This window comes from Cetorhinus maximus, chromosome 11, assembly GCF_964194155.1.
Source record: "Cetorhinus maximus chromosome 11, sCetMax3.hap1.1, whole genome shotgun sequence".
Lineage (NCBI taxonomy): Eukaryota > Metazoa > Chordata > Chondrichthyes > Lamniformes > Cetorhinidae > Cetorhinus > Cetorhinus maximus.
In genome coordinates this window covers 58,292,038-58,308,116 of record NC_135889.1, presented here as the reverse complement: position 1 = coordinate 58,308,116, position 16,079 = coordinate 58,292,038, and the positions used below count along the sequence as shown (strand labels likewise).

At 37.2% G+C, this 16,079-nt stretch overlaps 1 protein-coding gene across 1 annotated transcript in view; it reads left to right on the top strand.

The window, feature by feature from the left end:
- Positions 1-16,079, top strand: part of hoxd3a (homeobox D3a) — a 37,260-nt gene extending 21,181 nt beyond the window's left edge. The window contains exons 3-5 of the mRNA XM_078552039.1: positions 7,680-7,759; positions 12,653-13,189; positions 14,532-16,079. Of these exons, the coding sequence (XP_078408165.1) occupies positions 12,706-13,189; positions 14,532-15,280 (1,233 nt within the window). The 5' untranslated portion in view covers positions 7,680-7,759; positions 12,653-12,705 and the 3' untranslated portion in view covers positions 15,281-16,079. The remainder of the gene's footprint in view (positions 1-7,679; positions 7,760-12,652; positions 13,190-14,531) is intronic.

The following is a 16,079-nucleotide window of genomic DNA, read 5'->3' as shown; positions in this document are numbered from 1 at the left end:
ATTTAGCTCTATGCACGTCTAAGGGGCAAACACATGCATTAAATGACCCACCTTGTATTATTTAACTTTCTTAAATATGAAACAATCTTAATATTTAGTTTCACTGAACAAATCCGAATAAACTTAAACTTAAATGAGTAATGTTTGCTGTATTGTTATTGTTGTATATACACCGCCCCGTTATTTCGCTTCTAGTCTGGAAAGAGAAACAGCTGAAAGGAAGGCAAAGAGTCAATGCGACCATGCCATAGGCTGGTCATTCAAAATGGGACAAAGCTGATGCAACCCAACGCTACTAAACAGCCATATTTGTTAGTCTTTCCCTTTAGAATTTTAAAACATATTTACCAACCAAATATTTCTCAAATGATAAAGACTTTTACATTTTATCATTATGTCCAGCAGAGGTGGTAAGATTTTATGTATCCTTTTATATTTGATTCGGCCACGTGATTTACTAAATAATTAATGCAGTACGTCCCGAAAGAAACACGGCGTCGTCATTAATCGGCCAAGCAAAGGACTCTATCACACTTGAAAAGTGAACAGATCCCAAGAATATTATATACAAATGGTCCGCTATTTCACTTTGCTGTTGTGGTTCGTTGCCAGGAACTGAAAAATGGAAGCTTGGTAGGTAAATAATTTTAGTTTTGTTTCTGCTAAGATAGCAAATGAATGTAACTGTCATATATATTTGATGAATAGCGCCCTTTGCTTCTTACTCTGTGCTATCAGGCGACAGTCATAAGTTGTAGTAGGCAGATATACTGACCTTCTATTCGGATTAGCTTTAACATTTTGGAGCAACTATGATAAACTTCAGGTGCAGAAATTTGTACCGGCTGCATTTTGGAGGTGGGGGTAAACGTTAGTAACACTGCGATAAGATTATTATTAAGGCGTAGTTGAGTGTCATGAAATGGCGTAGATTTTACGGTTTAGTTGTGCTTTATTGCAAACAATGCCGGCTGTCATGGCATCTGCTGCCTATTTGTACACAGCGAAATAGAGGCCTGAGCTTATGTTGAATACCACGAGTCATATATTTTGTTTTCTTTGAAACGTAATGGAAAGTCTGTAAATGAGATTCAGCTAGAACAATTGCAGGTACTCACGTCTACAGAAACTATATTCATGAGCGTTTGGTGCTTCATTTTTTAGTAGATGTTTTGCTTTAAAAGATGAAACAAATGTCTCATTTGAACCTACGGGGATTTTATTTTACAGAAAATGAGTAATTCTTTCTTATAGCAGTCTGTTAACTGATAATCCACAAAACTAGAAGAGCCTGCTTTACTCATTTAAATAGTAATGGTTGTGATTTCTACCCAGAACGAGAACAAAATGTATTTTCACTATCGGTACCATTTTATAATGTAATCAAGTGACACAGTTCTGATTTGCTGATTTGAGGTTAGTATGACAATAACAGGGTAGCGTATTAAAGACATGTATAATATAGATAGTACAATGCAATAAAGTACTAGCATTGAGTGGCTTTTTATTGCTGGCCGTTTAACAGCGACGTGCAAAAGTTTTATTATTAATGTAAATATTAAAAACAAATTGTAAGTAAACATTTTACTGTGTAACGCTGAAGAGTAATATAAGATCTTAATCTAAGTTACAGTATAGCGTCCTAGTGGCATATCATGACAGCTCTGTTCCTAAACCTCTTTCTAAAGATGTAATTAAACTGCATAAATTACTATGTCAAATGCAAATGTCTTTGAAAAAGGATTTTGCTAAGTTGGTTGGAGATATTTTACAATATGAACCTCGGCATTTATTGCTTCCGTTGCTTTTGTCACAAAACACTTCTGGAAATTGAATTTGCGCTGTCGTCACGTGTGTAAAGTCAACGTTCGTTTCCTTTTTTAATAAATTATGCATTAAAACAATAACCTATTAATTCAGTTATTCGCCGATGACAAATGCAGCGCTGTTTTACTGACGACAAAGCTGCGGTCATACCGCCAAGTTACTGTTTTGCCGACTCTCACTTCAACTCAGCATCATGTACCGTTAAATTCTAAACCAGCAAAGAACCAGGCAGACAAGAATCAATGAAAATGCTTTAATTACAACTTTTTCATTAAATCGAAATAAAGTTGCTGTTGGGAGAGAGGGGGAGCGGAGGGGTGGTGGTCAACAATTTTCCACTCTGTTATAAATCACTACTAGTAATTCCTGCAAGGCTGCCGAGGCCAGGCGAAGATTGTAAATCTCTCCCTTTTATTGCTGTATGAACATATGCTGCAGTCGAACCCGTCTTTGGATCCCCATTTGATTATATTCCCCGTAAAGCTGAGTTCCCACAGTGGCAAGCATTAGCACTTAGTTGTTTCATCTTAGTCTCCTCATAAAAGTATCAGCGAAGGGAAATCTTGCCGTAATAAAATGGTCTATTTACACTTTTGGGATCGAACAATACTATAACAGGAATTACTTAAAAGTCGAAAACGTGGGGTAATTTGAACGATATAAAAGATTTATCTGTTTTACAAAATCCCACAACAATCGTTATGCTCTCAAAAATCGTCAAAAGACAGTGTTTCAAACTTGCTCAACATTGGTTTTGGGCGAAAATAATGCCTAAGTTAAACATTGAAATGTAACTCTCATTTTCTTTTAAATAATTTATAATGTAGTAATTGCAAAGCAATATTTTTATAACGACCATATAAGCCACAGAGGGTAAAGTAATTTAGATAAATGTTGCGTTAAGCCAGCGCTAGGTGCAATAAGGTCATGCATTACTGTCAATAGAAATGTTTTTTATTGCTATTAAATTACAGGCAAATGTTTCAGATATTAAGAACAGTTGGAAGTAACATTTAACAGTAATATTAAGCAATTCGATAGAATGTAACTGAAAATTAATTTTCCCTAACTAAAAACGTTATATTTCAACAAAACATTTGTGCAGAAAAATACAAAATAAGAACGGAGTCAAAATGAAACGATATCCAACGCTTCGTTTTGTGAGGCATTTGTATAACCAGACACCGTCACTGGTCCTTGTGATTTGAGTTGCTTCCCCTGAAAGAGAAAGGGAAAAATGCCACATTAATTCCTAGTCCACAGACGTCAAGTTCATTGCATAAAACTGCAGTTACCAACGATGATTAATTTCTCCTCCTGGAAAAGAGGGAGATTGAGTTTCACAGAAATCGTATCTGTTGCAGTATTTCTTTGACGGCTTCTCTCAACTAACTCAAATCCTAAACGGGATAAAGAAGAAGCCCTGTTCATTCGCCGGATTTAAATATGATCGCCCCACAATACTTAACCTAAATATTTGCTTGTTGTAGTTCCAATACATGTCGTTTTATTTTAAGCTTTCGTGTTGGCTTTGAGACAGGTTGATATATATTTTCAAGATACTAAAATATTTTAAACCGAATTAAGCATTTTATATAAATACTCTGCCTTAGCTATATAAACACGAAATCCGATTCTTCCAAAAGTGATACTTGTTTGATTAAACAAATGGGTGCAATAATCAACTCAATACACCAGAAGGAATGATAAATAAGTTACAGCCTAGAGGCTATGAAATGGCAATAAAATACAAATCTATTGTTCAATTTAGTAAACGTGCTACTGTTCTGAAAGATGCTACCTCACAATCCTTTTTCAAGTACAGCACAGAATATTTAATTTCCATTCAGCCCTTCATTAGTGTTAATGCAAGAAGTGACTCAAAGCACCAAACAATCCATATTAAATAGATGTTAGTGAGGTAGCGCTGGCTCAACTTACTGGCTCAATCAGAACAATCTGGTAACACAGATCACGTGAACAAATATGCCTGTATCTTCAGGCAGCGCCTATATTTTCTGATTATAAAAGGTATCCGTTGCACTATAAAATTCATAAATTGCAACTTTTTAAAGGAATACCTACCGGTTTATAAATACCATTTCCTCGTCGGATGCTCGATTATAAAATCGCGGTTTAGATTTAAAAGCTAAAACATCTCTGTACGCCGTTTTTATTGGTAGTTGTCCCTGAGACTGAAGCCATTTCTATCGGGAATACCGTCTGCATTTCGTATCGAAATGTCTGTAAAACCGCAAGATCTGGTTTAAGACAGCATTGTCTCCAGACAAACGGCACAGGATATTATTCGCAGCTGCAGGCTAAGAAATTGAGTTTGTGAAGCATAGATTTAGGATAAATTGACACACAGGTAAGCAATTGTATGATAATATGCAACCTTTAGCAGTAGGTTTGGATAATGCCTTCAGCAAGAGGGCATATTATTCATGCCAAATTGTATGAAATTCTGAAACAAACTCGTGTATTGTTTCCATTTCAGTGGCAAATCAGAAAAACGATTTGGTAGCAAAGAATGGCGATTTATAGAGAGAAAAAAAACATTTGCTCTTTCACGAAAGTGCGCAATTTGAGAAAGGTTAGATCGGACAAACCAGAGCAGTCCCAGATTTGTCTGGTGGCTGTATTTTAGCTGATTCTGCAGCTTTATGTAAAAGGAAAACGAAATAAAAAGGCACAGAAACCCAGGGAACTTTTCAAACTGTCACTAGCAAACTTAGATCGTAAATCACATTAATTTGTTGTCTCTAGCTTATCGTCAGGCTGCAGTCTTCTGTGATTTATGCGCTTCAGAAATATATTGCGGGCTAAAGTTATTGCAGCAGCCTGTATAAATTATTTCTCAATTAATGTTATTCTCGTTCAAGGAAAAACAATCTGTGAATTTCAAGGAAATCACTACATCCGTATTTTTAAATGTATTTAAATATTAAATATCGAATATTATTTTAACTCAATCGTGTCAGAAGATAGTCTCTGCAATTGATTCAATATTTTTGTAGTTATGCACTTCACTGTTAACCAGCTTGGGTAAATCTTTAAAAACCAAATAACCCTGTTTAAATCCTGGCATCTAGGCGACCCCGTTTCAGTGGAATTTACATTTTTAATGTTAACTTGTCTTTTTCCCTTTCAGTTTTAGAAACGCATTCAATTACTTTTATTAATTGCTTTCAAGAATACAGCTGTACTATTTTGCAGTTTTAAAACACAAATAATTATAATTTCTACTTTTAGACATATCTTAAATGCTATTACTGTACATAACACGCTGGTTTGACACTGATCTAAGGTAAGATCGGGAATGTGATTTAAGTTGTTTCTTTTGGAAATTCCATTTTAAGTTAATGTAATTCGCTGTAATCTTAATATTAATAATGGAAGGCGTTTCTTTTTTCTTAATGAAAACGTATAGATATAAATTGTCCAAAGTCACGCTGTTTGTATGCAGATTTGGGCATATTCTCAAAATATCCACAGGTATAATAGTTGTTTCGCCGTCTGCATATGTGCTTTGCTCGGTAAAAACTTTTGAGTGGAGCATTTTTCATTGCTGCATGCCTCGAAGCTGCTGGGCTGCCATGTTAGTCAGCTGAATCCAATTACTCCGAGTAGCATTTCATTTTGCTCGATGGGGCCACTCACTTATAACTTCACCTAAAATTTCAATAAACCTCTCTCCAGCACACGTCATGGTAACGATCAACGTTCCCTTGTTTGTGTGGCTTTAAAACTTCTCATCCCTGGAAAAAGTTCAAACTTTTCAGGCACCACGTACAGTAGCTGCCTTGGTCTCATAGATTGTGTTCCACTATGTTTTGGTAGACAGTAAAAGTAATAAACACGTAATCGCAAGCCTTTCTACCAAATCGATTTAGCAATTTAGGAAAGTGACAAAAAAAAGTTTTCAAAACTTTTCGACGTTTTCATTCTGCTAAAATCTGTTAATGGACAATCTGTTTATACCTTTCAGGATGGTATTGTGAGAGCGTCTTACACTGCTGCGAAATTAATAAGACGTTTAAAAACTTACCGTCCAGATCATAGCTGAGAACACTTAAGTTATCAGTAATTGTTTTAGAGCAACCAAGTGTTTAAAGCTTGTCGACTGTCCTTGCTTTCTGGAAAGTAGCGACTTTACCCTGCAAATACTTAACTTACTTCCAGTGATTACTGAGAAATAAAACCTTTTAAATTGACGTATGGCCACGTGAATACATTACACGCATTATGGTGGGAGGCATTGGACCGAGGACACGATGTCTTGCCGACTGTGATTTGGATCCTCTTCTAACTTCAAATTATATCGACACAAGTTGGTGAGACTAGTTTGTAAAGTGCTGCGTCTTAGTGGGATTAAAGAGGGATAGAAAAGCCATGGTGAAGTTGTGTGATGGGCTGTATTGTGAGGTAGTGGAGGCGCTTCCGTTGGTTGTTCATTAAGTGGTGAGTTATTGCTGTACAAGCCAAAGGTCATTTCAAAGGCTTATGATTCTTACATATTGTCAGCTAATGACGACGATTTCTTTGTCCCACTGATCTGCCACAGTTGCTCTTTTTCTTAAATATATTTTCAAATTTAAGCATGTGCTTTGAATTGATATAACATTCACTAAAATGCAGTTTCTGACTGACTTCAGCTTCCCTTCACCTTCCATCTGCCTCTTGCACATTGATTTGGAGTTTAGAGCCTGTTTGGAGGCTCCGGCCGTGCTGTATTATTGCATTTTAGTTACTTTTTGTATAACCAAGCTCTTTATGCGAGCATTATGATTCTGCCTAATCGATATAAAATATTACATGATGTTTGGTACCCCAATGACAAAGCATAACCGCCTGTCAATACAATACATTATTCATGAGTTTTATATATGGCGCCAGGCCCTTTCTTGCAAGCCTCCATATTTGTATTGTTATGTTAGCTGGCTATAAAATGCTCGACAACGGTAGTAGTTTTTGCTTAAGCGCACATATTTAAACGTCAACAAGAAAAGAAATAAATACTTTCATTTTTATTATGAAGAATGTTAATACCGTCAGTTTGCTGGCGAATAGTGCTTTGGAGTGAGTTCGAGGGTACCAAAAGGCTGCATGATATAAAATTGTGATTTTTATTTAATACTCCGTTCAGGCCCATTTTCCATTAAAAGGCCACCACAGAACGATCTATTTTGCTACCAAGTGCAGTAGGCCCCAAAATATCATGCTCATTGGGTAATAAGGCCACCCTCGAGGCACATTTCTGGTACTCTAAATGGAAGTTCCGATCTGAAATGCTTGATGCTATTAATAGCTTTGTTTCCGCAATAACAACTTGAATTATGAAAATCACTCGAAATAAATGATTTGTTATTGGGTATTCAGATTCTCGGGAGGCATTCTTGGTCATTTTTTAAAAAAAGAAGTCAAATTACCTATCCTAATCTTTACCGACTTTAAATTTATTTAACCCGTTCTTCCGTTGTTTCTTTTTACATTCACTGACAATGCAACTCACCTCATTAATCATACAACATTGATATTTAGTAGCATCACATTTCTAATTTCTGGAGCAAATAGAGTGATATTTCTTTCCTTTTTTTAAAAAAAACGTAGCCAAACTACGTAGTCATTTGATTAAAGCTCGCAAGAAAACATGTTCTTTTTACACATTTTATGTAAATAACAGAGCAAATACATTTTTTACAAGAACAACAATGGATCTGCGAGGCCTGTTGCAAGGTCCTTTCCTTTCTTTGTTTGATAGCAGTCAGGAAGATGATCTAAAATATATAGGATATAGAGAAATAGTATTAGTGCGTATGAAAGTTTTTCATTACATTTTCTGCTTTCAGAACAAAACCAGTGCCCTCTGGTCAATCTGGACAGATTCCAAATCCAATCCAACGAAAAGCAGATAGAAAAAAAATCTGTGGTGAGTTTCTATACTTTTCACTCCTTTTCGCTTGTAGCAGAATTTGGTGTTCTGATGGACTCCGTGCGCTCAATAAGTAACTAAGATTTACCCATGGGGAATTAGTTCAAGGTTTTATAACTTAACTGCTGGAACACATAGAGCAGAAATGAAATACATTCCTTAAACAGGCAGGGATGTGATCTCTGGGTTTCTTCATTTGCGCCTATTCTCGTGCTAAGCGGCTGTGAATCTGCTTTCCACTCCGTTAGAACCAATGCTTTTGTAAAATATTTTGTAATTCTGATAAATTGGGCTGCATCGTGTTAACACGTCTGGCTAGCAGATCATTAAAGCCTTCAAAAGAACCGATACAACTGAAAACGGGAGATAACTAAATTGTTATAAGTTAATCACTTTATGGCAAATCTTAATGCCCAGAATGAGGTATGTTTATAGCCATTATGTATATCTGTGTGCGTTTCTTTCAATCTAGAAGGGAGTACATTTTATGAAGCATTGGAAATGATTCATTTGAGCTGTACCATTCCGTCCAGTTACTTTACTTCAGATCTACCAACATCGATCTTTATTCTTTCTCACTCAGTTTCAACTTCATATATTTGTTTCCACCTCCTTTTCTTTTAACACAAACCAAACTTCCACGAAATATCGTCACATTTGCTCGGGCCAAATATTGTACCTAGTTTGCAAATTAATTGGGTTATATAATAGAGACGTATTTCTGGATAAATCACAATAAGGGATCGTGAATTGGAGACAAGGACTGCACAATTCATTCAACTTTTATAGTCTACAATGAGCGCGTTTATCCCACTTGCTCTATATGGAATGAAGTAGCTTATATTAAAAGTAAGTTAACAGCTGAACCTTGGTGCATCTTGGCTTAGTGATAGGATCCTGCTGCCTTTCTCTGCAAACCCTGGATTATTTTTCCAAAGAAGGCATATCATGCCAATTTTGTATCAAAGTTCTTCGATGTCTACAGTTTAGGCATCAAACGCAGATCTGGAAGAGATTAAGTGATCCAAGCTGAAATATGACCAGATGTACAGATCCAACCAGATCCCTTTGCCAGAACTGATCCTCAAAGTATAAACACAATCAACATTGCTATGTCCCAAGAATAATCTGCTTCTTCTGGAGAGCGATGGCTGAAGGCAACAAATATTTCAGTCGGGTTTTTTTTAAACAAAATATACCATATGGTTAAGCAAGTTCTGAAAATGTGTAGAATTGATTACAGTTTAAAATAGCTGACATATATAACGAATAAAATTACGTTGAACATGCCTGCCAGACACCGAGTAGAAGAGAAAAGCTTTTTTTCCGCCCCCGTTTGTTCCCCTTTTGCTCCCCACTTCATACCTGAAATCAAACCTTTGATTTCAAATTTGGCTCCCAGCTGACGTTTATCAAAGACAAATTTTAGTTCCTCCCGCTCGAGCCATGCGCATCTGCTAGATGTGCAAAGTTTGTGGTCTGAACCGTGTTTCAAATTGCCAGGGAACTTTCAATGGCTTATATAAAATCCTGCAAGAGCTGGCGAAACGCCTCGTAGATAAGAAACTTGTGGAGTATGGGCATTCTTTTTCTGGTCTTTCCTCCTACGCTGTAGCTGTTTTACACTTCTGAAGATAGCAAGTCTTTGGAAAGTGTTTTTCTTTTCATTCTGTAGTGAAGCGTTTACGACCATAGCACTAGCAGTCATAAATTTTGCGTAGCACACAATGACAGGTGCATTGATATGCACTGTGAGGGCTCTAGTTTCTTAATAACAACGAACTGCCCACTTTTATAGATGGGTTTTACATTCTTAGACTACTCTGTTAAGATTAACTTGAAAAATAAAAGAAAACTGAAAGCAATTATTTGATTACTATTTAAATGGTGGAAACTGTCTTTCAGTGGTCTGGCCTTGGGCAAATAAAGCAGTACATGTGGCATAAAATAACGAGCCAGAACACACAGGAAAAAACATGTCTAACGATGTAGCTTTACTATTTTCTTAAGTCGGTATTAAAGCAGTTTAACTTTTGTAACACCGCTTTCTACGCGAGTTTGAAACCTACGAGAACGGAAAAAATGGAAAATTAACTCATTGACTTGAATCCTTTCATGGTGCATGTACTTCCTTCACTCTAATTTAGTTAATTGTTTTGACTCGAAAAGAGTTACTTCCTTCACTCTTCTAGTTTTCCTTAGTGTTGCAGAAAGACTTGCCATTCATGTTGGCCAAAAGTACTTAATAATTTGTTGAGTTGTTTTTCGCCATGGGCCCCGCGATTGCAGTTAATGTATTCGGAAACACCAAAAATAAAGGGGTGATGGTCCATAACAAGGTGTTACTTATCAAATCTTTGTATTAGGTGATGCACCCTTGCATTTAGAAAACATGTAAGGTAAGAAAGATCTGAAAGATGAACGCAGAAACAGTTGACCATTGTCCAAATGATTTATGGCCCATGGCTGCGATTTAGGTTCAAGCAGAGTTCACAAGCAGTTGGTGTTTCTGAACCATATCTGCTGCTTCACCACAATCTTTTCACAATACCTTAATATTAATGTTAGTTTTGATATTCTGAAGATAGTGCCTTCAAATCCACTACAATCGAGGAGGCTGGCTGCAATGGCGTAGGTTCAGATCCCATGGCAGTAAATAATACTGAGTTACTTCCTTATCTCTTACACATAACGCAGATTAGATGGGCAGAGGGGGTGGGGAATGAACAGAAGTGTAATTAAATTTCAGATAAATAGCTAAGTAAAGGACAGCAGTGTAATGCCAAAATTATTAAACTAAAATGGCGTGCATGGATGGGAGATGAAAACAGAATAACAGAAGAAAATAAAATGCAGTGAAACACATAGAAACGAACACCATAGAGCAGGAAAACAAAATATTGACATTTTTCTTAAAGGAACAGCTGAAATGTGCACGTGTGCCTGACTGCTACTTTGGAGGCCGCAGATCACAAACCTCATATTTCATTATAATGTCAAGCCTTGTATGGCTGAAAGCTTTTTCTAAATGAATCGAAAATCTATTTGTGACGTGATATAGTAGCAGATAAGTCATACGTCCAATAGTTGTGGTGGTTTATACGGGAATGTGTTTTATTTAAATGATTTTGCAGACTAGGTATTGTACTTAAAATTTAAAATGCTAGCCAATCATTTTCGTGTAAAGTTTCAAATATGTTTCACAGTGATTTGTTTTAATCCGCGTTTTGATCATTTAATTCCAGACACCGAAATAACCTCCTGGTTTAACAAATAGCTTAGGCAACCTCACTCGGAGCACAAGGTGCCATGCTTCAGTCAAAAACCCTTGGCTTTAATGCTGAGCCCCTCACTTCATGCACACATAGACTTATTGGGAAGTATCCTCGCTATGTTAGATACATACTTTTAAGAAGTCTTTGGTCGAGAGATTGCGAGGATTTAATAATACACTCTCAAATAAGTAAGGAATAACTAGCAGCTTTGTGTTAGGGTCGAAAAAACAGCATATAAATATGTCTGTGTAGAAACAAATTGGGAAAAATATGGCCTTTGAAATAGTTTATGAGTAATATAGTATATTTAAACAGCTATTATTGCAGCTACAGGGGATCTGATCTCCATTCTTTCAAATCGATTCTTACATTATCAACGTTTATTAACTTTAAGAAAGGCTGGCCGTTAGTAAAGGCTAAACACGCTTTCCTTCTCTGTATTTTTTGTTTTAGTTTAGTTTAGTGTGATGATTTTTTTTCACATACATGTTCCAAAAAGATAATCTTATCCAGTAATATGTGTTGTTTTGCAGACTGCTGCATAAGCTAAAGCCGATGTAAGCAGCAGAATGAAGATGTAAAATGCTGACTTGCTTATTTCTCTGTTTTAATTAGAACAAAAAGATTGAATAGGTGCTAGTTATACTTTAACTAAACTTCCTGCCCTCTGTCATAAAACAGAAAGATGTAACAGAAAGCAGCACATTCGCCTCACACAAACCTCACTTACGTTGAAGAAAAAGAAACCAACAATGGCGAGGGAACACTTCGTTGATTTTTCAGCTTTTGGAACTGGTCCTATCCATCATGTCTTGTGTAACACTGTCTCGATCACAGAATAAAACGGTCTGTACCCCCAGCAAATGCTGCAGGCGAATAAGTCGCCTGTGACTATGGTATTTTCGTTCTTTTTGAGAGGGCCTTTTTGTTTCTCACCATTATAAAAATGGCCTCAATCAGTGAAGCCAGCTGGAATAGCACTGTGCGTCCCACCGAAGTCCGCTCATATCAAGCATGACTGGGACATTTTTAACGTTCTTTGACTTCCACTGTTTTGAGTCTACAGAATAATGAAACCACCGCATAAAACTCATTGTTTTCCATATGATGTGACATCTCATAACTGCTATGTAATTGCGTCTTGTTAAAAATCAAAATGACATATTTATAAAAGAATCAAAGTCTGTAGTAGGTATTAATAGATAAGTAATGCATTAAATATTGAAATATTAATGAATAAAATATTAATTCCAAACAGCAATAATTTATGCACCGTTTGAACTATAAATATTTTCTACAATTTTTGAAAATAGTCAATCCAAGAGCCCGGGTTTACAAGTCGAAGCTAATTCCTCGGAACTCAGGAAGGCGCCAGCACATAAACACCTTGTAAAATTATAAAAGTCTTCCAGAAGTAGTCAAATAATTTGCTTTACGTTTCAGCAGCTTATTAATTGTCTCGTAAAGTAGTAATTCATAAAAGAAGGAAAGAAGCAAATCCTGGTATGGGACATGATATTAGATTCTATTTATGGGATGCCGTTTTATGTTTTACACGCTGAATTATGAGTTCCTAATGTTTCACCATTATTGTCTTTTGCCTCATAACCTCAAGGACTGCTGCAGACTTGTGATTGGTGTAACAGTGCCACGTGACCGAAGGTGTCAATGCTATTCGATAAGGGTGTCAAGACCCTATCATTTCGAAATAGCGAGATGCAAAAAGCGACTTACTACGATAACTCCGGAATATTCGGCGGTTACTCCTACCAAAAGACCAACGCATACAGCTACAGTTCTAGCCACCAGGCCTACCCGCCATCATCTGTTGAAAATGATTATCAAAGCTCGACGTGCCCCATTCAGACATCTGGTGTCAGAGCCCCAAACCATAAGCCTACCGATATAAATGGCAACTGTATGAGAACAAGTGGCAGCCAGGGCACTGCCCAGCCCCCAACCATCAATGAGCCACAGCAGCCACCCCCTTTGCCACCCTCACCCAATGCAAGCAACACCTCAACACAGAAAAGAACCAAGTCTATTTCAAATTCTTCCGCCAGCCCAGCTGCTACTCTCACCAAGCAAATCTTTCCATGGATGAAAGAGTCTCGTCAAAATGCCAAGCAGAAAAACAACTGCACAGTTGCAGGTATCCTTCAGCACTTCACTTTTTCAACTTCGAATCACATCTAGTCTTTTAACAATTAAAAAGAAAGTTTACCAAAATGTCACACCTAGGTGAGAGTATTTTCCCTCTATTTCACTTCCGTTGGCTGGGGAGGTAAAGGGATCATTACATATTTTCAGGATGTTGCGTGAATATTTGGGGGATAATTTGTAAGTAATTGAATTCTAAGTGACTGCTTGAGTAACTGGCATATTCTGGGAGGGTTGATCAGGCGAAAGGGAATTTCTGAAATAGTAGGCTGACCCTTCTCTCATTCTCAAATGTCACATGGTGAAATCTTAATTTATGCAATTCTTGCAGGCGGCTCAAATAATCCTATTTTATCACTGCGGACTTCCCAGTTGACAGACCAGAATCTATTAAAATGCAGTCATATCAAGAATGTGCTTGTATTTCCCTCACATATAAATTAATTTGATTGCATTTGATTTCATTTAATTCTTCCGCTCATTCCCAAAGCCTGTGAATTCAGAATTTCGAGTACATATGAGCTCAGGTATGGTAGATGATAGAAATACTTGTAATGGAGCCACACTTCATCTTCTAATTGTGTTCTCGTGGGTACTACCAATCGGCACAACTGTAATCCCAGTGAGAATAACTAAGCACCGTTCAACTTTTACACTAAAACAAAATACATATCGAGTCGACTAATCATTGCACTGCATTATTGCATGATAGCAAAGTATCAAGCGGAAGCAAATCTTCTACTCCTACGTAATACTTTATTTGGAGTGGATTTGCTCACCAGATTTAAGGTAGTTATCTCCACAAATCAATCTAAATGCAATCTGGGGAACAACAATAAGCAATTGTTACATTCTAAAATTATAGGTAAACATTTCTAAGTAAATGTTTTTCTTAAAATGAATTCATGTGAAATTCGTGTTTTATTGTTTTTTTTGCTGGAAACTCCGAAGAAGTCGGTAAATAGACGCTCATGGATCAGCAAACAACATTTACAGTAAATGCCAAAAAGACATAACTTGCATTTATCTGGCGCCTTTCGCGATCCCAAGACTGCCCAGAGAATTTAACAGCCAACGAAGTAATTTAGAGATGACGTCAAATGCTTATTTTAATGTTATTGCAAGTACTATCCCACCTCTGTATGTCATCGAAATGTTACCCTTCAGATGGTTAAGTTTGGCTGCTGCATTAGGCTAGGGGAGCGAAATGGTTAAAGAATCGGATTAGAGTTATTTTCCTAGTTCATGGATAATGACGCGGCGGGGCTTCTAGATTGGGCGTGCTTGTTCACACATTTATGTATCGGAACCAATATAATGTTTTCATTTTGTAGGTGACAATTGTGAGGATAAAAGTCCACCAGGTCCATCCTCCAAGAGAGTCCGTACAGCCTACACCAGCGCACAGCTGGTCGAACTGGAAAAGGAATTTCATTTTAATCGTTATCTGTGCCGTCCTCGGCGAGTTGAAATGGCAAATTTATTAAACCTAACCGAACGCCAGATAAAGATCTGGTTCCAGAACAGAAGAATGAAATATAAGAAGGATCAAAAGTCCAAAGGGATCATGCACTCCCCTGTTGGACAGTCTCCAGACAGAAGTCCGCTTTTGAACGCGCCAAATAATATTGGATTCTCAAGCCAGCTCCCCACTGTCAACAGTCTGAGTTACGAAGCTCCTTCGCCAACATCCTTCACAAAATCCCAGCAAAATATGTACGGCTTGGCTGCTTACACTGCACCCCATAATAGCTGTCTACCCCAGCAGAAAAGGTACCCGGGCACAGAGTACGACCATCACACTATGCAGGGCAATGGTAGTTTTGCCAATCATAACTTGCAGGGCAGCCCTGTGTATGTTGGAGGGAACTTTGTTGATTCAATGCCAGCTTCTGGTCCGATGTTTAACCTTAGTCATCTTCCTCATCCTTCATCAGCCACTGTGGACTATAGCTGCGCTGCTCAAATACCAGGCAATCACCACCATGGACCTTGTGATCCCCATCCCACATATACAGACCTGACTCCTCATCACACATCTCAGGGAAGAATCCAAGAAGCGCCCAAACTAACACATCTGTAACGGACTAGCACGGTTTGCCAAGCGATGTCACTTCGCTTTTTTATTACCTCATTTGTATCAAATATTCTCCTGCTATGAGACCGTCACAGTATTTGTCCACCATTCATTCTCTACCTGTTACATTGCTTTTCTGTGTTTATTTAAGGGTCTACACGTCAGGCATGCCTTTCCGTAAGATCCTAGCGTAATGCAGAATGCAAATAGAGGAATAATTGCTTGAAATAGGTGCTTTTGAAGGTAAGACATATGGAGTCAGTCTTCAGCAAACCCTTTTTAATGTAGAATTTAAAGACTAGTAATTCTACACACTCCACTTTGGTGGGATTCTGTCCGTAACTGGTCTTAACTGCCCAGAACTTCAGCTCTGTACTTTTCAGTAATGAACGAACTGAATTGAACATCAATGATATGTATTTATTATTTTAAGTCGAAAAGAAAAAAGATTTTTCTATCACTTATTTATCCTCGTCTTAATGTATTTATGTGAGATTTATAGATCTTATACAATCTGACTTTAACCTGTTTGATCCATGTCTGTTACAATCATATTTTTCCTCTTTAGTAAACCTGGGTTTAAACTAGATGAGAGGATAGTTTTTTGAGCAGTTGTATCAGTGGCTGGTGTTTGTAGATTATGTAAGGGTTATCTCCGAAAGCAAATTGTAAGTTATGACTGTAGTAAATCAGAGAAAATGTGGCACTACACAATAGACGACACATTTCTATAAGAATTCTTTATTTCAATTGTCTGGTACTATTCCAACAGATATTTAGAATAAAAATGTGTTCTTTGAACAAA